At 47.3% G+C, this 24,126-nt stretch overlaps 9 protein-coding genes across 9 annotated transcripts; 3 read left to right on the top strand and 6 right to left on the bottom strand.

Annotated features, from left to right (window-relative positions):
• Positions 1-653: 653 nt before the first annotated feature.
• Positions 654-2,296, bottom strand: N7517_010264 (Major facilitator superfamily domain general substrate transporter; the record flags this gene model as incomplete). The annotated part of the gene is made up of 2 exons (XM_056727987.1): positions 654-994; positions 1,021-2,296. The coding sequence occupies 2 exons, from the start codon at positions 2,294-2,296 to the stop codon at positions 654-656; spliced, it is 1,617 nt and encodes a 538-aa protein (XP_056573802.1).
• Positions 2,297-4,042: 1,746 nt separating this feature from the next.
• Positions 4,043-5,424, bottom strand: N7517_010263 (uncharacterized protein; the record flags this gene model as incomplete). The annotated part of the gene is made up of 2 exons (XM_056727986.1): positions 4,043-5,339; positions 5,390-5,424. The coding sequence occupies 2 exons, from the start codon at positions 5,422-5,424 to the stop codon at positions 4,043-4,045; spliced, it is 1,332 nt and encodes a 443-aa protein (XP_056573801.1).
• Positions 5,425-6,083: 659 nt separating this feature from the next.
• On the bottom strand, positions 6,084-6,598 carry N7517_010262 (uncharacterized protein; the record flags this gene model as incomplete). Its single annotated transcript, XM_056727985.1, has 2 exons — positions 6,084-6,251; positions 6,305-6,598. The coding sequence occupies 2 exons, from the start codon at positions 6,596-6,598 to the stop codon at positions 6,084-6,086; spliced, it is 462 nt and encodes a 153-aa protein (XP_056573800.1).
• Positions 6,599-7,453: 855 nt separating this feature from the next.
• On the top strand, positions 7,454-7,900 carry N7517_010261 (uncharacterized protein; the record flags this gene model as incomplete). The annotated part of the gene is made up of 1 exon (XM_056727984.1): positions 7,454-7,900. One exon carries the CDS (start codon positions 7,454-7,456, stop codon positions 7,898-7,900), a length of 447 nt encoding a protein of 148 aa, XP_056573799.1.
• A 775-nt stretch (positions 7,901-8,675) lies between these two features.
• N7517_010260 (putative cholinesterase) lies at positions 8,676-10,865 on the top strand (the record flags this gene model as incomplete). Its single annotated transcript, XM_056727983.1, has 1 exon — positions 8,676-10,865. The coding sequence occupies one exon, from the start codon at positions 8,676-8,678 to the stop codon at positions 10,863-10,865; it is 2,190 nt and encodes a 729-aa protein (XP_056573798.1).
• Positions 10,866-11,314: 449 nt separating this feature from the next.
• N7517_010259 (uncharacterized protein) lies at positions 11,315-12,937 on the bottom strand (the record flags this gene model as incomplete). The annotated part of the gene is made up of 2 exons (XM_056727982.1): positions 11,315-12,793; positions 12,842-12,937. The coding sequence occupies 2 exons, from the start codon at positions 12,935-12,937 to the stop codon at positions 11,315-11,317; spliced, it is 1,575 nt and encodes a 524-aa protein (XP_056573797.1).
• A 1,768-nt stretch (positions 12,938-14,705) lies between these two features.
• N7517_010258 (uncharacterized protein) lies at positions 14,706-16,994 on the bottom strand (the record flags this gene model as incomplete). Its single annotated transcript, XM_056727981.1, has 5 exons — positions 14,706-15,392; positions 15,442-15,948; positions 16,001-16,551; positions 16,605-16,705; positions 16,759-16,994. 5 exons carry the CDS (start codon positions 16,992-16,994, stop codon positions 14,706-14,708), a joined length of 2,082 nt encoding a protein of 693 aa, XP_056573796.1.
• Positions 16,995-17,492: 498 nt separating this feature from the next.
• On the top strand, positions 17,493-19,572 carry N7517_010257 (MFS transporter; the record flags this gene model as incomplete). The annotated part of the gene is made up of 8 exons (XM_056727980.1): positions 17,493-17,854; positions 17,875-17,928; positions 17,984-18,054; positions 18,110-18,321; positions 18,400-18,506; positions 18,563-19,095; positions 19,159-19,424; positions 19,501-19,572. Coding segments are annotated over 8 exons (1,677 nt in total), but the record flags the coding sequence as incomplete, so codon positions are not given.
• A 1,511-nt stretch (positions 19,573-21,083) lies between these two features.
• Positions 21,084-23,545, bottom strand: N7517_010256 (uncharacterized protein; the record flags this gene model as incomplete). The annotated part of the gene is made up of 4 exons (XM_056727979.1): positions 21,084-21,286; positions 21,342-22,388; positions 22,463-22,906; positions 22,966-23,545. The coding sequence occupies 4 exons, from the start codon at positions 23,543-23,545 to the stop codon at positions 21,084-21,086; spliced, it is 2,274 nt and encodes a 757-aa protein (XP_056573794.1).
• Between the last annotated feature and the right edge of the window lie 581 nt (positions 23,546-24,126).

The raw sequence follows: 24,126 nt of genomic DNA, 5'->3' as shown, positions 1-24,126 counted from the left end.
TTTAGTGTTCGCCATGCGAGGGATATTGTTTCGGGGCCTTGCCTTTTTCTTGGCGACTTCGCTAGGGGTGGAGCTGGACTCCCTCCTGGTTGAGGGTGCCATCTTTCCATGTGCACCTGAGCGATGCTGGTTGAGCGAGAGAATTTAAAAGATGTGTAGGCCAGAGGTTGAAATAATAAAAGTTAGACGTTATGGAAGGCAGTCATACAGAGGGCACAGACGTACTAGGGTCTGAATAAGTGAGGGTGATCGGAAGGATATGAAGAACGGAGCGCTTGGATAATACGTAATACAGGTAAGAAGAGCCACTATCACTGTCTCCGTGGTTACCTTGTAACCTTCTTGCTTTCTGCTTTGCCTGGAACAGTCGGTTCTACGTTTTCACTCCCTCATATGCCTTCTGGGAAACGAAAGAAACGAAAATGGCTAGAAAATAGCCCGGTGTGCTGTTGCACTTATCACATCTACACACCCTCGAGAAATTCTATAGGGATTTAGGTCTGTTTTGAAGCTTTGCTCATACCTCATAATGAAGGCCTTCGTTTCTTATCTTGAAATGCATGGAGTGGTCAAAGTTTTAGTCTCTATTCTAAATACAATTCTCTAATTCAAAGTATCATGATATGCTAAATCGCAAAATAAATAGTGAACGCTTAGTTAGTGCCATTGACAGTAGCAGAGGCAAGTCTAGAGCGTGCGCGTAGTGCAGGACCAAACTTGAACAAAATGAACGGAATAAATGTCAACACAGTAGCCACCATTGCCAGTAACAATCCAGCGTACTGACTACCCATGTTGTGGAAGAACTGGGAGGCAAAGAGTGGCGAGACAGCACCGAGTGTGTTTCGCATGAAACCCTGACCGGCAATCGCAGAGGAAGAGTGTTCTCCGTAGCAATCAGCCGTGTAGCTGTAGCACGACTCGAAGATGAAGAAGATACCGATAGTGATGAGGGCCAGTCCGATGACTGGACCGATCCAGGGAGACCCTCGTACTGGGTGAAGCTGTAGACGAATAAACCAATCGGCAGCCAGACAGCTCCGCACAGGGCACCATACAACCGAGCTTCGGGTGCGATCTCAATGTTCGGGTCGGAGGTGAGGGATTTGTATTTTCGGATTTGGAGGAAGTTGAGACCGAAGCCGATGGTGGTTCCGAGGCAGAGGGATATGTAGGGAAGACCCGAGACTCCTTCGTTCCAGCCGCGCTTTTCTTGGAAGGTGATTGGGATGACGGACAAGAAGAGGAATGTGAGGAACCAGGCAAAACTAATCCAGAGACCAAAGGCAAAGACGACGGGCTCGGTGAAGAGCATTTTTACAGCCTTGACAGAAGAGTTGTGCAACATGTGTTTAAGGCCAGGGGCTTCGATATCATTGTGGGTGACGAAACGGTCGTCGCCGGTAGATTGGCGAATTTTCTTCGCACGCTTGCTAAGGCACACACTGCCGCGAGTCTCGGGTAGGCAAATTGCAATGACGATACCAAGGGGGATATTTGCCAAACCCTGGATCCCCTCAAGCCAGCGCCAGCCGAGGGCCTGGTCGATGAAACCGGCGTAGATTGGTGCACCAACTGTACCGAGGATGGCTATGAAGGCGAAGCAGGCCATAGGGATAGCGCGGTGCTCCGGTGTGTACATATCTCCAAAAGTGCCACCAACGAGAATTGTGCCAACACAACCAAAAAGACCAAGCAGGGCACGACAGACCAGGATCGTGGCAATGTTCTTGCCTAGCGCGAGGCCGATGAACATAAGACAGAAGCAGACGTAGGCACCGACGTAGATAACTCGTCGACCGGCCAGCTCACAGAATGGAGCGAGGAACAGGGGAGCAAGTGCACATGTAAAGTTGAAGGTGAATAGACCCAGTTTTCCAATTTCCTCTGATGTTCCTAGGTCCGCTGCCATGCGTGAAATTCCAGAACTGTATGCTGTCGTGGCGAGACCGATGAAAAGTGTCATAAGGCAAAGAAGAGTGCTGATGAAGGCCTTTCGGCCTGAACTCCAGTTGAATGGGTTCTCCTTATCTCCATCGACGAAGTCAAGGACGATGAAGTCTTGGCCATCGTGCTGCTTAGGCTTTGTGGCTGTAAGGGGAATATCGACGTCTACCTCTTGCAACAAGCTGCTGTCGTAGTGCTGGGTGTGCTCTTCTGAAAGTTCGTCCCGGTATTTTCCTCCGACGATTAAACCTTTTGGCGTACGTGCCTCGTTGACTAGGGTAGTGTGAAGTGAGGTGACGTTCTCATTATGGGAAGCCGATACCGGCTGAGCATTTTTGGTGGCCTTCATTATAAAAAGGCGTGGAGAGTGAAGGTCGGAAAATCTGTCCAGGAGAAAATAATCAGAATGGGCGTTATGGCCTTTAAGCGTTCTGCTCACCAAATCCACTCACTATACGTCACGCTCCGGACTCCAGCATTTCACGAGAACTGGGGCTGCGGGATTATACGGAGGGTGGGGGAGGAGAATTGCTGATGATTGATCATCCTGCTAGCATGGAACCAAGGAAGAATCTGTTGATCAATGACTGAGTTGGAATACCAAGTAAGTGGATATGGCGGAAGCTAGGTGAAAACTCCTAGTGCCTGAGACTTTTTCGTCTTCCTATGGTGGATATAACTACCGTCAATATCACTTATCACTGGGACAAGTCCTGTAACGTTTTATCCAAGCGCCGCTCCTGATATCCTATTCTCCTTTGTCCATCCTCGTGCTTCAACGTCTGGGGTACACTTAGACCGCATGTATAATTCTACACACCCGTAACCAAGGTATTCAAGTTTCGGGCACTTAAACTTTGAATGTATCGCCGACGATGGTCCGAATAACCTCCCGAGCCGGGTTGATCTCATTGGCGAGAGGTTCCACATTTGGTCGGCATGCCGTCTCCCACTCGGAATGCCTATGCCGAGATATAGAGCGAGATATTTGAAGGAAACCATGACAACTTGTTTTGAGGTATTTTTACCCGTAACTCAACTTACCATTGAAGTGAGAACTGTTTATATTCGTATATGAACTACATACTAAGCTTCGGGTTTGACCCACTCGGGAACTATCACTCTGTGGACTTCTCGGTGAGTCCGATTGCGGAACCCATATTTTCCCCCGAAGTTGATCCCGATGATGTGATTAGCTGGTTAATCCTCGGGCTCCATATAAATTGGTATCATTTCCAATGACATTCTGTGCCTGGACCGCTGGTTTATGACCTTCCTTAACAGTCTAGCACCATCACAACCCTGCTCAAAGGTTCTGGGGTCCGCGAGTCAGTTTACTCCGCCGTTTGATTCCGATTTGTATGCCATGGGGACAAGGAATTGCAATAAGATTGATTTCGTTTCCACTGGCTTCGCGTCTACCGGCTGACCCGGCCATATTGTCGAGGCTCGTTCCCTTTACCACCCACGTCATGCTATATGTCTGATATAATGGCAGCAACATTTATGCAGCGAGCATAATCTGCTGCAACTTTCTCCATCCTTGTATAAATCATACTACGAAACAGTCTCTACGTATACCCGGCCATGCGTAGTAGGGCCGGGCATCCGTTTTAATGCTCATGAATTTAGTTTTGAATTGGTCTCTCAATTCTCGGTGATTACATTTACTAAAGCCTTTACCTTGCCAACTACATATCCCTCACTAGGATCCAAGGCGCGTTGGAACTCTGGAAGATGGCAAACCACGATCGAGATCTCTGCTAAGACCCCACAGCGAGTCTCGGCGAGTGTGAACGGCTCATTCTTGGCGTCTTTCAAAGCGTACAGGGGAGTTTCTCGTGCTGTATTTGAATTACTTCGGTATAGGTGTAGGTAGTGGCATTGAGACGGGGTGATGGGAGGGAGTTGATCAAGACTTTTTTTATCCCATTATTAGGAGACTGTCATTTAACAACATCTCATCGTATGTAGTAGGTACCATAGATAGAACAAAATATACCAGAATGTGTACAATCTAAGCCAAAGGCTCTTTCATTCGCCAAGCCAACTTTTAACCTCTGAAGGGGCGATTTGAGGATGCACATCTCGTTCCTCACGAGACAACTGCCAGTTTGCTTCGAACAGGCTTGTTCTCTGCCATTCCAGGCTCTGGGAGCCCAGAAACATTGACACCCTTCCGGAAAAGAAGACAATGTGTCGATCCACCAAAGTGGAACATACCAAGTTCATCTCCCTTCTTCACTCGATCCCCCTCCTTGACAGTGATATCGCAAGTGGAAACCTCTGCCATACCAACTCCAATAAACGCCACCAAGCCAATGGCTGGCTCATCTGCTTCAATGAAGATAAGTGCCCGGGTCGCAACTGAAGTAATATATCCCTGTGAAGTAACCTGGCCCGCCATGTCAATCTCCTTCTGCGACATACCCGGGTACCCAACACCTTCAAACAGTGGCTCAGAGTAGTATGTACCGTCAACAACATAAGCCTTGACAACCTTGCCAGTAACAGGCGAATGCCAGCGGTGATAGCTCAGCGCACTCAAGAAGGCCTGGTACACAGTGCCTCCAACAAACTGCGGCGCGAGATCATTATGATCCAGCATGTCGAGCACAGAGTAGGGCTGACCCTTGACCCAGAACCTGTCACGGGCGTGGGCATGGTGCGTAACCCTGAACGGTTTCGACTCGCAGGCGTTAGCGATAACCTTTCCATCCTCGGGGTCTTCGACGGGACGGATTCCCTCTTTGACGCGGCGGGTGAAGAAGTCATCCCACGACTTGTATCCGTGGTTCGGCGCAGACGGGTCACATTCGAAGAGATCATGGAATTGCAGATCTGTCGCAGCCATCGGACCAACCTTAGCAGCAGCTGTGAGATCCCGAGTGCCAGTCGCACCGAACCATCCGTGAGAGGTATCATTCAGGACATCGGCAGAAGCGGGAGAGCGCAAGAACTCGCCCCACACATTCAAGACCTTCTTGATCATGGCATTGATCTCGGGATCTAGGAAGGCTGCATACCCACTGGGTGTACCCATGGGCCAGTCGAGGACGGCATTGATAGGCAGACCGACTAGACCGACACGGTGTGCCTTGTCGGTCCACGTAGGTGCAGTGGTGAGGAGGTGATTGAGAACATGCAGGAAATGGGAATAGTCACGGATTTCGGGGTTGCCTGTTGGATCATGCACGTATGGCTTCTTCCGTGGAACTTCCTTGAACATGGCCGTCAAGAGCATGTATACGCGGGTGTTTGTTTCAATGAGGTGTTTGAATTCCTCTAGGACTGGGTGGAGGGTTTTCTCCTCGCTCTCGTCCACCTTTCGGATTATTCCTCCCAACCATTCTTTGTGGGCTTTGTGGTCTGCTGGCATCCAATTGCCGACCCTTTAGAATGTGAGCGGCATGCAGTAGTTATGATAGGATGGATGTCTCACTTGTGAAGGTGGTGCTGGCCACTAGTGTCTGTCATTTTGTTTTTGGTTTTCGAATTCGCAAAATAGTATGAAACTAATCTGCTCCTTTTGCTGATGGACAGATAGTTATACGGCTCTACTTTATAAATTAGAAGGGCTCATAGGTTACATCAGTATGATGATCTGGGAAAGAAGTAAGCCTGAGAGAAGGTTGCAATGTCAGGGTATCCGAGTCAATGAGGTCATGAGGTTGATGAACTCATACAAATTATACTTTCGATATCAAAAGTATTAGACTTGCGAATCCAAGACATATTCAAAGGCAAAATAATCATAGGTTTAAAGGTAGAAAGGGTAAAAAAAAGGAAAAAGAAAAAAGAAAAAAAGATAGACATAGCATGTCCTGGTTTCGATCCAGGGTCCTATTGTGAGTTAGTTGGATGTTCAATTGGGAAATTGGTTGCGGTGAAACGTACCTCCGGGTTATGAGCCCGGCGCTCTTCCCCTGAGCTAACATGCTGATTGGTGGAATATGCTTGACTTTGGGAAAATAAATAGAGCCTTATTAGTATTTGAAACGTCCAAACTATTCCAGTTCTATGAGTCTAGAAAACCACATATTGAAGCAACATTTCCAAATAATCCTATTTTACAGAGTCTGAGAAAGTGCATGTGTTTGACGAATTGCATTGCAAATTGATAACTCGGGTATGGATCAGTTTGGGAGATAAGCCTCAACTTCAATCTCTAAATGAAGGCCTGGCATCACGAGAGAGGCCACATTCACACCAGTCCATGCCGGGCGCGTCTTCTTCAAGTACTTTCGAGCTGCTTTCCCAATACCTTCCCCAAGTCCCTCTGCTGCAACCTCGTAGCTATTAATCTATTGAAGATATGGATTAGTTACGTTTCACTTTCTCATTTGATATATCAAACCTTATAGACATGTTCCCAAGCATCAGCTCCGAACCCAGCAGCCTTGAGAGCACGCTCAACATGTTCAAAGGCGATCTCCGCTTCCTCGGCCGGGTCTGTGGGGATAGAACCGTCATCTCGAATTCCAAGTTGACCTCCGATCAATACGCGGCGAGCATTTGCGGGAGTGATCACGGCGTGGGAGAGGCCGAAATGCTCTGCGGCCTGCTCGCCAGCTCCTGGCCAGTTGTAGAACTTGAAGCCGTGGGCAATAAGCGTGGAGCCGGTATATTCGGAGCCGTAATTTTGCGACATTCTGAAATATATCTTAAGGATGAACACGAGGGACTTCAATAAAAAAGAATATCAAAATGATCAATGAAATGCATTCAACTTATATAGCCTTACCAAATACAAGAAACGACCGGATAAACAGTCAATTTGCTGTCAAATTCCCGTTGCCCACCAAAGTAAGGATTAAATGCTCATTGGCCCATTCTACTCAATACTCTCCACGGAGTATAATAACCAGCGCTACGTTGAACATCTAATTCTGTAGATGCTGAATTCACAACAATTTGCTAGTGGGATCTCTGATCGACAAAATGTGAAAGATACCATTCTCCATCGGAAAGTGGCATATATTGTCCCCCGTACTACTTGGATATAGCTTATTATCTAGTACGAGGTGCTAGAACGTGGTTTAATTTATGAAGTCTTAGATTCAAAGTGTGTGTCTTTTAGTGGGATTAAATATTTACTATACAGTATCATTAATCCATTGGGCCGTATTCAATCTTTGTTATTGACTGGTTGCCTTGGTGGGGTTTAGTAATATATTTCCCGAACGGGTGTCCAAACCGGTTCGTTGCCAGAGATATATTGTCAGGTCGGAGGACCTCGTATTTCACCTACTCTTAGCATCTCATGTGAACAAACAAGAGCTATCTGAGCCCTACTCTATAACCAGCTAACAGAGAAAGTGTGGAGTGTGGAGTATGGAGTCGATTGGGACACTATGTGATCCATCATTATCATCAGTGGTTGCCCTAACAACAACAACATCGGGACCAATTCGTTAGAGGATACTGCAAAGAACTTATCTTGTCACTTATCGCGACTCCTCCGGCGAGCGAAAAATAAGGTCAACTCTGCGGCATAACATGTTGCATGCAATTCACCCTGATGTCTGCTGGGCAAAACCCCGCCATCTTGTCTTGGGTCGAAGAAGTTGCGAGGAGCGTGTCCAAAACCCCGCCTAATACCGAACGGCTCGAGGAACCGGTGGGCAACCTAACGAGGCCTGCTTCAGCTCTAGCATCTCAGCACAAACGCAAGAGGTCGGTGTCTGACGCTGAGAATCCAACGTCGCAGTCAGATCCGCCTAAGAGACCCTACCGAACAGTCTCTGAAACAGCATCCACTGTTTCCGTCCGCCTACCTGACGACATTGTCTCTCTGACCTCTTCAAGTTCCGCGGCTAGTCGGGGTGGCCGATCCCGTTTATCGAGTCCGTCACGCGTGAAAGCTGAACTGCCGCCAATCCCCGAGTTATCTATGCACATGAATCTGCCGATCCGCGAAGCCTCGCCGCAAGTCAGCTACTTGCTACTCTAACACAAGATTCTGAGCTCGGTGAGAATGAAGATGTTGCTCGGAAAATCTCGAATGCCTCGTGCCAATGTGCTACCGAACTACGTAGTGAGGGTTCTTGGGTGAATAAGGTAGCACTGCCACTGCTGGAGGGGGCTATTGTAGACCTACCATTAGAGTGTTGGATGTACTGCTGTTGGGGAAGACTGGAAATTCTATATTGCAATCGCAGTCGAAGGATCTGGTGTCTTGAAAGAAGTAGTAGGTAATATATTTTGGTGACTTGGTTACAATGGCTAACTCCTTTTTGCTACAGCGCATCTGGGGTCCTTTATCTGACCTAGACGCTCGTACCACGAGTGTGAAACATACCATGTCTCTTTTGAGAACTCTTCGTCGAGTCATGGAGTACACAATTGAACAGTACAAGGATGGGATTTTCCGGGCAATCACTGGAATTTGAAGGTGGCTTCTTACTTAATGCAAGATCTATTCACCTTCTCAAATATAGGCGATGATATATTGTCAGTATAGAGGACTATTAATGGGCACTTACAAATTTCAACGTCACAATGCGATCTACCTAAGAATACCCAAATCAAGTACTATGGTGCACAGGGTCACTCCATCCCGCTTCAATTTGCCTCGATTCTCACCGAGTTTGTTGAAATCCGGAAATTCCACAAATTATTATAACGCATGCAGTTTACGATATTCAAGTTGTAATTCTCTACCCCCGTATGAAATAGGTTTGATTTACAAACACTCTCCAGGCTAGTTCGTTAGAACCCCATTTCAAATGATTTCCAATTTCGTGTTGGTGTGTTTGCTGTCCAGCCAGTGCTTGGCTGAACGCCACCCCCTTGTTGCATCCCTTGGCGGTCTCCGGGTATTGCACTACAACAACCTTGGCCCTCAGAACAATGGAACTTCGGCCGTTTTAGCACACGATCACTCGACCTACGTTGATGCCGCTGCAAAATGCACTGCGCTTGGCGAGAAGCTGTTCCCGTGGTCTTGGAGGCGAAACACCACTCACACCGAACTTGATTATGAACTGGACTATCTCGCCTTTACAAACGAGCTAGGAGCCAATGATCACTTATGGTTATCGACAGAACAAGAAGATGGAAAGGGCTGTTTTGCTCTCTCGATCTCCCATCGAAAGGTCGTACAGAAATCATGCAAAGAGGAGCTACCAGCCCTCTGTACCTCAACCCCTCCGAAAACAACTGATCTCGACAATGCCGCAAGGGAAACCACAAAGCTGACCGTAACATCTGACGATTATACCTTGACCGGATATCGAGATGCTCGATCCTTCCGCTTCCTCGGCGTACCCTTTGCAAGTCCCCCAATCGATGATTTGCGCTTTGCCCCACCGCGACCCTACACAGGATCGAAGAATATCGATGCGACTAGTATGGCAGACTCATGTATCCAGTCCACTTCGAGCCTGAGCACTTTGCCTATCGGTGGAATGTCCGAGAACTGTCTCTATTTGAACGTCTTCACTCCCTTTCTGCCTCATAACATCACCACAAACACCGCGCTCCGCCCCGTGGCTGTTTATATATACGGGGGTTCATTCACGAGAGGCACCGCAGCCATGGTTGACTATGATGGGGGAAACTTCGCCAGCCGCAGCGATGTGGTCGTCGTCACGCTCAACTATCGGCTCGGAGCATTGGGCTTTCTGTCGACGGGAAACCTGACAACTGGGAGCTACGGTATTCAAGACCAGATTATGGCCTTGCAATGGGTACAAAAGCACATCTCTGCCCTGGGGGGTGATCCCTCGCATGTTACTGTCTTCGGACAGTCTTCTGGTGGTCAAAGCGTGGTAGCTCTACTCTCTTCCACCGCAGCGAAGGGTCTTTTGTCGGGCGCGCTGGTGCAATCCGCAAATTTTGACCTCCCGTGGTTTCCCCGCGCTCTCTACTCTAAATACATTGCCCCGGAAGTCGGGAAGGCAGTTGGCTGCGACGGAAACGCTTCCGAAGCCGGTCTCCTGAGGTGCCTTCGTTCCGTCCCGGCTTCAATGTATCTCGATAACTCAACCGCTTTTGAGACAGCTGCAAAGACCTTCTCATCCAGCATCGCAAATCACTTCCACCATAGCACAGCACTGAGATCCGCAGCTGAGCCATTCATGCCGATGGTAGACGACACCGGATCTGGCGTGATTGATGATCAATTCAACACCCTTCTAGCCAACAACAAGCTCCCCATCCACGTCCCGACCATGTTCACCACTGTCCGCGACGAGGCAGGCCTCTACATGGACATTTTCAGCTTGATTAAGGGCCCACTTGCTACCTTGCTTAATGTCACACTCGGCGACACCCTCGCGCAGAAAGTGATATCATCTGACACTTATAATGCCAATAACTCGGACCGCAATGCTGTCCTCAACGCTGTTTCCGATGCCTTGACGCACAGCCAGTGGGTTTGTCCACAGGGTTATCTTCTCGATAATTCCAATTCCGCATTCCCATCTCTATACGAAATCCAAATAGCAGATGGTCATGCGCAGACATCACATATGCCGGATATCTGTTATCCGAATAATGTATACAACGCTTCCTGTCATACCTCGGAGAACTTGCTCGCGTGGGGTACACTGAATATGAAGACCGAAGATGTGCGCCCGTACTACGATGATCGGGATATTCTTCACTCGCAGCTTATCCATGATGTATTTGGGGCTTTCTTCCGTGAGCGAAACCCAAATCCGGATTTGGAGTTCTTGAAAGCCCGTGGTCCCGCGTATGCAAGTACTCTTTCGATATTTGGTGGGGAGGTTGGTTCGAATTCCTTGCTTGAACGTGCTGCGAGAGGGCTTGTTATTGAGCAGTATGCATCGGAGCGTAATATGACGCTTCTGGGGATGCCGCCGTCTACTACGGTGAATTTCAGGGACAAGGATATTTGTCCTGTAGTACGTGAGTATGGGTTTACCTTCCAGAGGGCCGCGTTGTCGGATTAAATTCATGTTGAATTCTGCTTTTCTATTGATTAAATGGTTACAATGCACACTTGCTGAGCCGGTATAGCTCATATCACATTGGAACTATCACCCTTTGTATCATGTACAAGACTGTGTCTTAACGACCATGGGATCTACGCGTCGCAACTTTGAGCTTGTATTCGTGTGCTCCAATATTTGAGCTTGTTCATTCGATATTTGTTCGAATGGTGATTATCATTTGTGTAAAGAAACTTCAAATCCAGAAGGAATAAAACGCCAGATAAAGAGTACCACCAGAAAGAAAGAGTGGAATGCTAGGTCTGCCGTGATAAAGATGAGCCAAAGGAACGTGTCGGAGACATGGTTAAATAGAGAGGCAGAGCCAATGAAAAGAAAATGCTCATATGCTCAAAATGACGGGAAAATATGACAGAAAGGAATTCGTTAAATCAGCTAGCACGTGAAAATTATTCGTAAATTGGGACCCTTCGCGAGGGAACGTAGCCGTCATCTTCGGGCACAGTCGCCGGGGTATATCGCTTTGCAGCGGAACTCCTCGGGCTCGCCCATCCAGTTGAGCGGGGGTGGAATCCAGCGCTGCTGTACGATCGCTGCCGCTCAGACCCGCTTCCCCCGCTACTAGGTCGACTATTACCCGTACTGCCACCGCTGTAGCTTCCCCTTCTCATGTCATCTGCGGCGTAAGATCCCAGATGTCTCGGTACCGCTCTTGGTGGAGGGGGAGTTGATGATCTGTAGAAAGGTGGCTCTGGAGCAGCTGGAGCAGGGGCGTCGCCAAATATAAATTCGTGGAATTTCACACCCGCTGCGCGTGTTCGAGAACGGTCTTTTGGATTTTCCTTTGGGTAATCTCTGGGATGATCCCGATCTCTCGGATGATCCCTTGGGTGTTCTCTTGGGTGAACTTTTGGCGAAGGTTCAGATTTACTAGATCGTGAAGGATAGCTTTCTTGCCCGCGGCGCTGGCGGGTAGGACTCGTGGGTGACAGATCTCGGAATGGTCTGCGGGTGTAAGCTTCGTGGGAATGGCGTCTGGCATTACTGCTGGAAGGTGGTGACAGATGACGTCGCTCTTGCCTATTTGGTTTCGCACGGTCCTTGTGGCGTGCAGACTCATCTGAAGACACATCAGAGACGCCTGGAGCCTCACCTGTCCCGGGGTTTGATGAATGATCGTGTCGACCAGCTTGGTCTCGTCCGCTTGACCGGGGTGGACGCTCTCGCTCTCCCCATGGGGGAGGGGATGAAACTCTGGGGGTTGAGAAGCCTGGTCGATTTGTTCCCGGCCTGCGTGCAGCAAAGGCGGGATATTCTCCGCTGTGGTGTCGGCGGTGATGGCGAGGCTCGCTGGGTCGATCGGGTTCCACATGGCTGTGGCGCTTTGATGCCGCCCGGCGTGGACGGGAGAAGTAATCATCTTCGTCGGGTAGAGGATCCTTGCCACTAAAATGGTAATGATATGTCCCAAAGTCTGGGGGCGAAGCCCGTTTCGTGTGTCTTTTTAAATAGTCACGCTCCAATCGCCGACTCACGCCTTCATGCCATTCCAGCATTTCTGGGTCGGGCTCGGAAGGGAACGCGTCCCGAGGAATCGTCTTTGGAAAAAGCTCGCCATTTGCGTCTGCAATATCCCAGAGGTTGACCGCATTTTGCAAATACACCGAGTGCTCATCTGGGTCCATTAACAGTTGTATTGTCTGCCACCGCACGAAGCCATTTGGAAGTAACGAGGGAATCGATGGGGGTTCATAAGGATTGGCTGAGGGTTGGAGACTATGGAAGCATCCTAGTGACTGGTAGATGAATGATAGGGCCTGTGCCTTGGTTTCCAGGAATAAAGGATCGTAATTTCCGCCAACTTTGCGGTAAAAGGTAGCGAGTCTCTCGGGAGTAATATCAGTAGTACCGTTGGAATCGAAGGAGGACTTTAGAGCTGTCAGTATGGTCTCCACGTATACGGGTCTAGAACTTACCATCAACTGCGCGATCCCCAGACATAGCTGTTCAAGCAGTGGGGCTGGGCTCTTGTCTGAATTGATCAAAGTACCCCAGTGAATATCCGAAGCCATGAATGCGAGAAGTGCATGCAAGATGCATTCAAAGTAGCTTCGAAGTTGGGAGAGAAATGAAGAGCGGTCAGGCACACATGACCCACTGCGGGGAGGAAAGCACTTTGAACTATGAAAAGTTGAGAAGTAAACAAAGAACAATTAGATTAATATAGTTATCAACATATTAACATATTAACATAACCTATTCACATAATTAAGAGAATGTTTCATATTTCTATCTTGACTATGTGTGACTGTACTCGTGACTCACATACCGTTGCATGACTATGAAGCCTGATGTGGCGCCATATCCAATCAGCAAATTACCGAAGATCTGAATTAATGACATCCTTTGATTCGTTCATATATTGACTTGTCTAGTAAAATAACTATTGCCTTCATTCTCCCTGAGCTTTAGGCAGAAGAGCCCGACAGTAAAAAAAAAAAAAGAATATTATTTTTGATTTTGTTCTAATAGTCTGTATCAAATTGTTGCTCTTCATATATAAAGAGTGTTTCTATATTGTCTGTCTTTCTCAGAGCTACAGAAACATATCTCGGGTTAATCCGGGAGAGACTTGATCGGGGAAGACAGAAATTAGATCTATGGGGAATATGGCATCATTGTTTGGACAAGGAAAACGGCAAGTATTAGGTAGTATATCACCGGCATCGCCACTAAGGTATCCACTCTGTAACTATCGACTGCTTTACTCCTTATGTAACTTAGGCCACAATTGCCAGACCCAAGCCTTCTGTTGAACCTCGACTGCAATCAATATCAAGATGCTACTCGCTTAGAAAGCTTCTATGGGTCAAATCTAGTATTCGCCGCAGTGGACCGTTACACGCGATACTAGAGCTTCCTGCTAGCGCATCTATAAAAACCCCATTCGAGGTCCTCCATAGCCGACGTCGACAAGGTATACTTTAGTACCACTTGAAATGGTCAGCCTCGGCAAAAAGCATACATGGTAACTGGGGCCTTCATGAACTTCGAAAAGCTGACCAAATCCCATTATCTCAATCTATATCAAGCAGAACATTCTAAGATTAGTGTCGAGCTCATGAGTCAATTCTGGCTTAGCAAAGCCGCAAAGTTTGCGAGTCTCGGTCTTGAAAATCTATAAGTCGTTGGAACATTGAGCAGAAAAGAAGGCAAACGTGACACTAAGCCACACTAGAGATGGCCACACTAGAGATGGCAGACACAGTTTATGAATAGCATTGGAAAAGAAATAATCTTGTGGAGTGCCATATTCATATGGCCCATCCCCGAGATCATAGCACTAGAAATGGAATGGGGGAAGTTGTTGCAGCCCAGTCACTGACAAATTGACCCTGTTGAGAAGTAGGGTATCGACCTCATGCAGTATACCGTGTGGTTTTAGGTGGGACGAAGGGAGTGCACGCTGAATCTTGGAATCAGGTCTGGCTGCATATGCACACCTGCAGGTCGCCGTGGAATCCCAGAGATAATTTCCGCAGATCATCATCTAGAACACCCCCAATTTATCTTCGTGCATGTTCTACATAATTACTTTTACACCTATCGCTTCTAGTTATGTAGATCCCTGTCTGCGTTCTATCATGTTGAAATTTCTGTATTTTCCATGGCATTTAGTCCTACTGTAGAGAGTGCACCTTCGGTGTGCATACCTACATAGTATCGGATATTCGTGATGACGGTGGAATACGACAGCTACGACACTTATTCCTATATGTTCCAACATCCTGTATTCAGGGCGTTTTTGCGAATTTATTATTATATTGTAAGAACACCCTTTCATGTGGTCCACAAAGAAAGGTTTGGCCATGAGTATACAGCATCAGTAAGAGAGGGGTCGAGCAAGTCGAAATCAAGATCTGGCTGAGCCAGGAACTCTTCCATGCTCTCTCCTAGAAAAGCCATGTCGTTTGCAGGGTTTTTCAGTAGGGTAGATTCAGGAATACCAGAGAAAGTGCTATTCCCAAAGAGTCCCAGTTGGGTCGGGGCGACCACAACAAGTGAGTCATTCGAGGTCTCTGCAACACGAGATATATCACTCTGAAAACTGCCGCCTTCTGACCCTCTCAGCTCATCCAAGCACTGCTTCACGCATTCCAAATTATCATAAAATTCCGTCGCAGCAAGATTCCCATGGTTGCTCATCGCCCGGAGTATTTCGAAAGCTGCCTCGAATAACGCAAAGTCATTGCTATTCTCGGGGTATACTAGGCTGGAAATGACCATTATCAGTGCCGAAGAGAACAGATAGTGAGCATAGAAATATCCAAAGATCGGGAGTGATCCGTTGGTCCATTCTTCCACGATCAGCGAGTGGGTATGTCTTGCCGCGTGAATACACGCATCGCTAAGAGTTTTCAGGGTCTGGCGAATGTTTGGCTGGGCACTACCCTCTTCAATGGTCTCTGAAGAGGTAGCTTGGATGAGTGTGTGAAGCAGGATCGGCCGACTGGCTAGCATTATACACTGCATTTGATTAGCTGACAATGATTTCATGGCTTGACTCTCAACCTACCTGGTTGAATTGAAGATGGAGCGAGACAACATTCTTCGGAACGGGGCCGTCGCGGTTGAGGCGAATCTGCGGGGGAAGAGCACCGCACCACTCCTTAAGAGAGATGAGTAACTTTTGCTCCCGCTGCAAGAAAGACTCTGGGAACTTCTTTCGGCTGTACACATGGTCAATGACTTGACCTGTGATCTTGGCCAACTCAATACTGGCGATGAGATATTCAGTGTCAGAGGTATGATCGTCGTGGATGTCACCCGGCACCTTCGATGGCATTTCAACGTAGATGTCGGCGTCGGAAATTTGAATCGGCCAGCCGACTTTCGAGCCGTACATTCGGTCGAATACATAGATTGCCCACCATAGTCTGGTCCGATGCTGACGCTCCACGGGGTCTGGGCACTTGCTTTCTGGGATATTGTGATTTAGACCCACCGTCAAGCCTAGTCGCATAGCGCTGCCGACCAACAGAAATGCCGAATGGCGTCGGTTCAAGAAAAACGAATATAGTGACTGCAATCGTGAGTAAATAAGTCACGTCCGATAAATATGGTGAGTATCTTACTAAAAGTAAAAGAGTTTCAATATGTGCCAGACTTGGTCGTTCCGGCAAGATGGGTATCATCGTGATCGCATTGACATAATAAGCCACGCCGGGGACGTTGCATTCAAGGCTCGGGGTGGATCGCGCCGAGTATACCTCTCCTAAAGCGAAGAGGGCAAAGAATTTACACGTCAATACGGGATCGTCGAAGTTGCCATTGTGATAGGCATCTTCGAGCTGGTCAATGGTCGACTTGCGAAGAACCAAATGATACACCCGCGTCACCTGACTGAACACTATCTGAAGCAAAAGCCGAGCCTGGGGTAGGCTCGGCCATTCGATTGCGGGATTGCGTATTTTCATCAACGTAGCCTCTGTCGTATATTGCGTCCGTGGCATGTGAGAAGTGGTCTCGCTCTTGGTAAGAACTTTTCGGAGCCTGGTGGCGAATGCCGTGCATGCTGCTTCACAGACGTGGATGGGTGGTAATGAAGGGTCATATGGTAGGAACCATGCCCGTTCACCGAGCATTGGATTCCGAACATGTGTATCTGCGTCTGGTTCGGGTACATCTAGATAAGAGTATAAGTCGAAGTCACCAGAAAGCAAAAGAAATTTTAAACACCTTCATCGTGGGCTTGATGTTCCCTCGGCGTAAGGAATCTAGGTGACTGGGATAATTGATCACGCAAGCGCTGGTTCTCTGCAGCCAGGTCCTCAAGATAACTGGTCGAATATTTAGCCTTGCACTAGAGTAAGCCAAGCTTGGTGGAGCATACCTCTCGTGCACTTTAACTTGACGATCTCGATTGATATAGTGGCATTCGGTAGGACAATCAGCCTGACGACATTTGAGACATGGCTGGCCACCAGTGCATTTTATTTTGTGCGTGTGGCATCTCCGGCATCTTATTATGTTAGCGGGTAGACTCGGAGGTTGGGTTCTCCGGGACTTACGCGATGGACTTTTTTTCTGTTTTCTGACTGCATCGTTCGAGATCTTTGACGACTTCATATTGATTTGAATCAGATGGGAAAACGGAGCTGGGAGGAATAAAATTGGAATTTTGCCGATGCGGCAATATTTCATGTTGCCGAGCCAATCATCGTCTACAATTCAACCTACACACCTTCCAAGGTTCTTTCATCAGTTCGACATAGAGGACTGAAAACTATCTGGCCCCAAGAAGAAAATAGTAAAATATATGCACGAGCTAGCTGATTCAATGATTTACTAGGTATACGCGCATGTCGTGCTCATCTGTGGTCACACAATATGTTGCTATTGGTCGATCTGAAAGATCAACATCTTATATAGTACCTGGCACTTGATGACTTGCAGGTCTGTGAGTATTGCAAAGAATGCAAGGGGACAGTTGGTTACATTGTGCACCCTCTATTCTCGCCATTTGCTATAGTATGACGTGTGCTAGAGCGATCGTCAAGTTGAATTTAAGTGGATAGCTGGCCGTCTTCGGTGAGCCGTCTCCCAATTATTCTATGTACTTTCAAGCAAGAGCGAGATATGGAGTTGATACGCGAGTCACCCCTGGGTCAGCTTTTACGCGCGATTACAGGGAATAGGATTCTACTTTATCCAGAAGAAAAGCCTGGATTTGTTCCATCGAGTCCAGATGAGACAAGACACCAGATTGAATCTAAGCAAAGTCTTGGAGGTGACTCTGCCATAGCTCCAACAGCGACTTCATACGACGGACCATACGAAGAAAATGATGCAAACTATATAGTTGACTGGTACGGACCAGACGATCCATCAAACCCGAGAAATTGGTCGTCATGGAAGAAAAGATTTGTTACTTTTCAGATATGGTACACATCACCTCATATTCTACCTCGATTTTCACACAGTCGAAGGTTTGTCTAACTCTTGATAGTTTTTACACTTTCGCCATATATTGTGGCTCATCAATCTACGTGCCAGCTGAATCGTAAGCTTGCGAAACAGAAACATGCCTTCCGCCATGGCAGCTAATTATCCAACAGTCAAATAATGGAATATTTCCAAGTCAGTCAAACAAAGGCTTCATTGGGCTTGGCATTATATGTATTGGGCTGTACGTTCTTCTTACACTTTGTACGCGATAAGTTCTGAGGCCTCGGTTCTTGCAGATGGCCTCGGTCCATTGCTCTTCTCACCCTTGAGTGAAGTTCCATTATATGGCCGCAATATCCCATATATTACCTCCCTCACCATATTTGTTGTGTTGTGTGTTCCAACCGCTTTGGTAGACAACTACGCCGGACTCATGGTTCTTCGACTGCTCCAGGGCTTTTTCGGCAGTCCCTGTCTGGCAAGTGGTGGTGCCTCAATGACAGATATGGTTCGTGCAAAAAGTGCCTCTTACGGGAATAGGCGGTATTTCTTCTTTTGTTAGAGCTGACCAGATGTTGGATGATAGTACTCGGATATTTACCTACCACTGGGATTAACTAGTTGGGTAGCTGCGGCGTATGGTGGACCAGCTCTTGGGCCGCTTTTGTCGGCCTTTTCGGTCGCTGAAAAGGGGTAAGTCTTCCAATAGATGTTGCGTGAATCACACCAGTGACTGATTACGGTGCTAGGTGGCGGTGGGCGATGTGGGAAATTCTTTGGATGAGTACACCCATCCTTGTTCTTATGGTTATCTGTCTTCCAGAGACATCGGCCGACAATATCCTTCTCCGCCGTGCAGGGCGACTACGCAGAGTTACTGGAAACTCGAAATTTTTGTCGCGATCGGAGATTGCACACAATAGCCAAGCATTTGACAAAATGCTCCTTGATTGCCTGATCAAACCTGCCGAGATAATGATGAAAGACCCAGCCGTTCTATTCGCCAATTTCTATACCTCCCTGGTGTATGGAATCTATTACTCCTTCTTTGAAGCATTCCCATTGGTTTTTCCGAATAAGTACGGGCTGGATGCTCGGGATGTTTCGCTAATTTTTATCTCAATCATTATTGGTTGTGCGCTCGCAGCGACTGTGTATATCTTCTATGTTTATACCCGCCTCATGCCTGATCTAAAGGCCAAGGGCCAACGTGCACATGAGCACCGCCTGGGGCCTGCTCTATTCGCTTCACTGGGGCCACCCGTTGGACTTCTAATTTTTGGTAGGCGGTTTCAAGCTTCGTGTTTGGTGTTAGAAACCCGAGACTGACTTTCATTTCATTTAGCCTGGACTGCCAATGGAAAAATCCACTGGGCTGTCAGCGCACTCGGTGTTGTCATATACTCAGGATCGGTATTCATTGTGTTTCAATGCGTAGTGATCTACCTGCCCCTTGCATATCCGAAGTATTCAGCTTCGCTGTTTGCCGGCAATGATACAACACGATCTACTGTCGCGTTTGCGTTCATCCTATTCTCCCGATCCATGTTCATTGAGCTTGGTATTGACAAAGGTGTTACTTTGCTAGCCGGATTGAGCATCCTAGGGATTGTAAGTCTCTTCTTAGTTCCACCTATGTCACAATCCGGATATGATGGTGTATTTACCCTACTAACTTATACCCAAGATCGGCATGTTTATCCTCTATTTCTACGGTGCAAATCTCCGTGCTAGATCTAGCTTTGCGGAGCAGAGATGAACAGAGCGTAGCAATGACTTTCGGCTTTACCTTTTTAAGATGTCTCGGGATGGACCATGTGATTTAGTGGTCCATAGGTAGAATATACAACATACTCTTTTTATGAACAGACTAGTGTTATATCTAAAAATCGTGACATACACAGTTGGCTATCTACAGCAAGAACGATCATCCCTTCTGGAAACGGGGTGCAGCAGATGGCCACTGACTGTAGCCTTCCGAGCTAACGTGTTGGGTATAATATTTTCACTTGTACTAACGGAGTCCAGCCTCTGGTCCACAGTCCGGCGTTCCTTTGAGCGAACGAAATATATCGCCGACATAGTTAGTTGCTTCTATACCCCTTTCAAACTGGGTGGTCCAGCCATGGAGGATACCTTCGATAACAATAATTCCGGCGAGGTAAGGTGGATTCACCCTAGCGTGCCGTAAAGATTCTGGCACGCTAGGGTGAATCCACCATAGTCATAAATGAAGGCCAAGGAGGCAGCCTCAATAAGGGATTAACTCCTATCAAAGTTTGAGTGGCCTCGCATAAGAATGATACGAGAGAAATCCACGCATTTCTGCATCGCGGCCCGCAGGAGGGCCGCTAGGGTCCCTGTGTCTTCCATCGCTGTCATATAGTAATTCGCCTGGCCAGACGTGTACAGATAGACGACCTTCTCAAATCCTTCACACAGTTCCCGTGTGAAATGCATGTTACCCTTAATTATTCGGATTCATGTGCTGATATGCATTGCTGCCTAAAACGGAAATGAGCAAACATGTTTATAGACGTCAAGAGAGAAAGATTGGATTTTGTACATTATTTAGTATGCAATATTGTATTAGCGGCCATTGGTAAGGAATTCGAGAGAAAAGGAGGTGTGTATCTGGAAAACTGCGAGGCAGCAGGCCTGTATCCTGATGATCGGGAGTATGACCATGTCCCTGAAATTGCTGGTTATGCAGAACATGCTCTCAATGAAGAACTGGCCAATCAGCTTTGGACGGATTCTTTGAAGATGGTCAGCGGAAAATCGGTTTGATAGTGGACCCATCAGATTTACCGTCCGACAGACCCGAAAGTGAAACTTGGAAGCTTTTGTGAATCGACTTTTACCAGGAAATGATTATTTTTAGATCTAAATCTCCTCCTCATATGATCTTTATGCTCGTATTGAATATCCTTTCCGTGGGTTTAACGGACAGAGAAGCTCTTGAGCCCAAGTTCGAGCTGTGCCATCTAGGTTAAGGAGAGTGCGAAGTATGAGATGGCACCATTAGACTGTATCATCGTCAAAGAAACAGACGCAGTCTTCCTCACACAATGTAAAATGCCACCGGTTAGTCTTCCAGCCTTTATTATGCTTCCGAGAGAAAGCTTTGTTGAACTTGACAATGACGACTGTATGTACAAAGTATATATACATCCATATTTCCCCAAATTGACATTCCCTTTGGTCTTGGTCACCTGAAACCAAAAAAAGGAAAGACATATACTCTGATATCTAATTGGCTATCCCATCTCAAGGCAAATTAAAAGACATCGGCTGTTGAGAAAAATTATCGTCCAAGTCTGCCACCATATCATCCAGAGAAGGATTGTTCCATGTTGGTGAGGTTGACATTAAAGGATTGATGAAAGACTCTGGGGTCTCAAGATATTCATGTTGATCTTGGAAAGACTCTGGTGCATCGTCTCGTTCCTTCCACATGTCCATTCCGCAATCTTACATCAACGTCAGTACGTGTTTTTGCTGTAAACTGGGAAGACTCCTTCATACCAGTGTCTATTTCTGAGCCTTGCTCAATTGAATCACAGAGCTTGTGAAAGTGCTTTGCCAACTGCCCTCGCGATTTAGCGACAAGTTCAACTGCTGTTGCTCCATGGGAGCCGAGCACACAATCCCTTTCTTCGCTCGCTCTGTCGCTACCCCAATCAAGATCACCTGTCAATGCCTGGCCTATGGCACTGGAGGCACTGTACCAAGTGTCCTCAGTAAGGCACACTTTCGCCGCATGATATTCATCCCCTGTTCTTTCAGCATCGTGAAAGTGCGGTTCTGGCAGCTGCCAGGCCTGGGTTGAACTATTTGTAGCATACATCGCACCGAGTCTTTCGGTGATTGTAGAGAATCTGCTGTCCGGTCCAATCTGTGACAGGTTCAGAAAATTTGAGGAAGAAAAGGTCGTTGGCCAACGGAGAATTTGCGGAAGACAGATAACCAAATCACCTGGCTGTACCACAATGTCTCGAGCTTCACCAAATACCTTGTATGCATTTCCATACTTCAATTCCAGTGAGCTCTGCAGCCATGAGTTTAATTGGCGATGAAATCCTGGGACCAGTCGGATCTTTTGTGCAGTATCACAGGTCGGGAGGATGACAGTACTCTGGATATCGCTTGTACCTTCTCCTTGGACCAGTGATTTAATACAGTCAATTGGGACACCGAACCCAACATCGTCGTTTTGAAACACTGTCCTTTGTTGATGTTGGCCTGGGCGATGAATGAGGTTCCAATGTTGATCCGGTCTGCATGCGACTAAAACAGCATAATAAGCTGGATCCCGTTGTATCATTTGGGATATCATGCTGTAGATCGCATTTCGACTGAGTGTCAAATTGTAATCTTTCTTGGTACCGCTTCTGTCAAGGTACCTTCGGGCCCGTTTGAACACACCAAGCTCTTCCATGTAGGAAAAGAATCCAGGTACGTGGAGAAATCCATCCCTTTGCCAACGCCACCACGCATCAGCAGACCCAGTATAGCGACATAGGAGCTCCGTATTTGAACAAAGGTTGGGAGTGGAGATGGAGGGACGATCGCCTAGTAGTAACGGTACATTAGCAGATCAACATTGAAGAACACACGTATCGGTCATAGAGGGGGAATTGCCGTACTAATGGAACTGTAGCATTCACGCGAGCAGAAACTCTCCAACTTCTGAATTGTATCAGCTCTAGTTCGACCCCGCGAGTCTGCTCCGGAAATAAACCGCGCAAGGCGTGTGAGGTGCTCTGAGCAAAAGCTACCCCACGACATGGTGTAAGCCCAGTCCACTAATGCCGTCAGAAGCCTCTTATCGAACCTCGCCTGGGGGGTGGAGATTAGGGCGATCAGGGGCAAGCATATAGGAATACATCCACAGCACTGCCACTCATTTTGGTTTGTGTTGGTTTGTAGCCCCTGTGGAGACGAGGGGTCTAACGACAACATCCCTTGAGACAGTGTATTTGGGCGGGACAACACTTCTGATTGAATGGTAGAAGATAAAGGGTCAACCTCAGTGCGATTATGGGCGCCTGTGCTTTGAGCCGAACTTGAGGAAATTCGGAGTTTTTTTGCTTGAAATGCCGTTAGCCTTCTTAGGAATTCAACTTGAAAAGCGAACATCATGACTTACATCCCCGTACTGCCAATCGTGCCTGAGGTATCCCTAAAGTCTCTAATGCACGTTGAACATCACTTGCCATGAGTCGGTTCTTATTACGTCCACGTTCTGGCCTATTTTTCATGCTTTCGTCCAGGAGCGAGAGTGAGTCTAAATGATTTCGGTGCTTGCTCAAACAGGCTATCAATGAAAGCAAATGTTTGCTCCAAGTTAAGGGACGAGTATTTGGCGGAAGAGCCTCGTCGAATGGAACTTGCCAGTACCGAAATATTGTTTGGGTACTTGATCGTTTCGCTAGCTCCGACTTTTTATGCCGCTGTACAATCGGTCGTACAGTCTCCGTATATCCGATGGCCCTCCGGTAGTCGCTGAGGCTCTCGTACCTTGTAGACCAAAGATCATTCTGACATATCCACTGCCAAGCGGCACTAATAGATGAAGCAACACGCTCATCGACATCGGAAACTCTTGTCAGAAGATCGGTCAACACATCCAAGTGTTGATGCTCTGGTTTCCCGTGTAATAGAGTTGCGATAAATGCTTCAGAGGAGTACTCTATATCACTCGAGAGATTTCGTGCAACGGGATCCATGTTGAAAGACTGAGTTCTCGCTCTTCAAAAGATGTGATGCTTGTGGGTCTAGTTGTTTCTTTTGGCTATTTTCCTGTCATGTACAGAAAATCTGGCCTTATATATACCTAGAACAGCAGCTTGATTTGGGGCATTTCTTCTTTGCACCAGAAGACTTGGTCTGGCTAGCTGCAGGGCACTTTAAGTTGCCACACACGTCTCTAGTGTTGGTCGCCATCTACAGAAAAGTGCTATTGGTCCTGTTAATATCTCCCGGACTACAACATTGCATCAGTCACGAAGATGATGAGTTATGCGGATCAAAAACCTGAAATGAGGTTTAAGAAACTATCTATGGTTACCTGGGACACTTCGCCAAACCTTCATACTCCACACAAAGGGTGTTCTGATATTTATTGGAGCTAAAATATCCCATTCAATCCCATTTTATTGCCTATGGATGGAAGCTATTTAACAGGAGCGTTGGATTTAAACTGAGAGATGATTGAATAGTTACCAGTCATCTAGCGTTCCCAATACGGGAGACCTAGAATCATGCACATAGTCGCCTCTAAAGTGGATGGATCGACACTGAGGGAGGG

The sequence above is a fragment of the Penicillium concentricum genome, assembly GCF_028827145.1.
Source record: "Penicillium concentricum strain IBT 3081 chromosome Unknown utg000006l_segment0_segment0, whole genome shotgun sequence".
Classification (NCBI taxonomy): Eukaryota; Fungi; Ascomycota; class Eurotiomycetes; order Eurotiales; family Aspergillaceae; genus Penicillium; species Penicillium concentricum.
The sequence above is the reverse complement of the archived record's forward strand: the minus strand, read 5'-3'. Positions and strand labels throughout refer to the sequence as shown.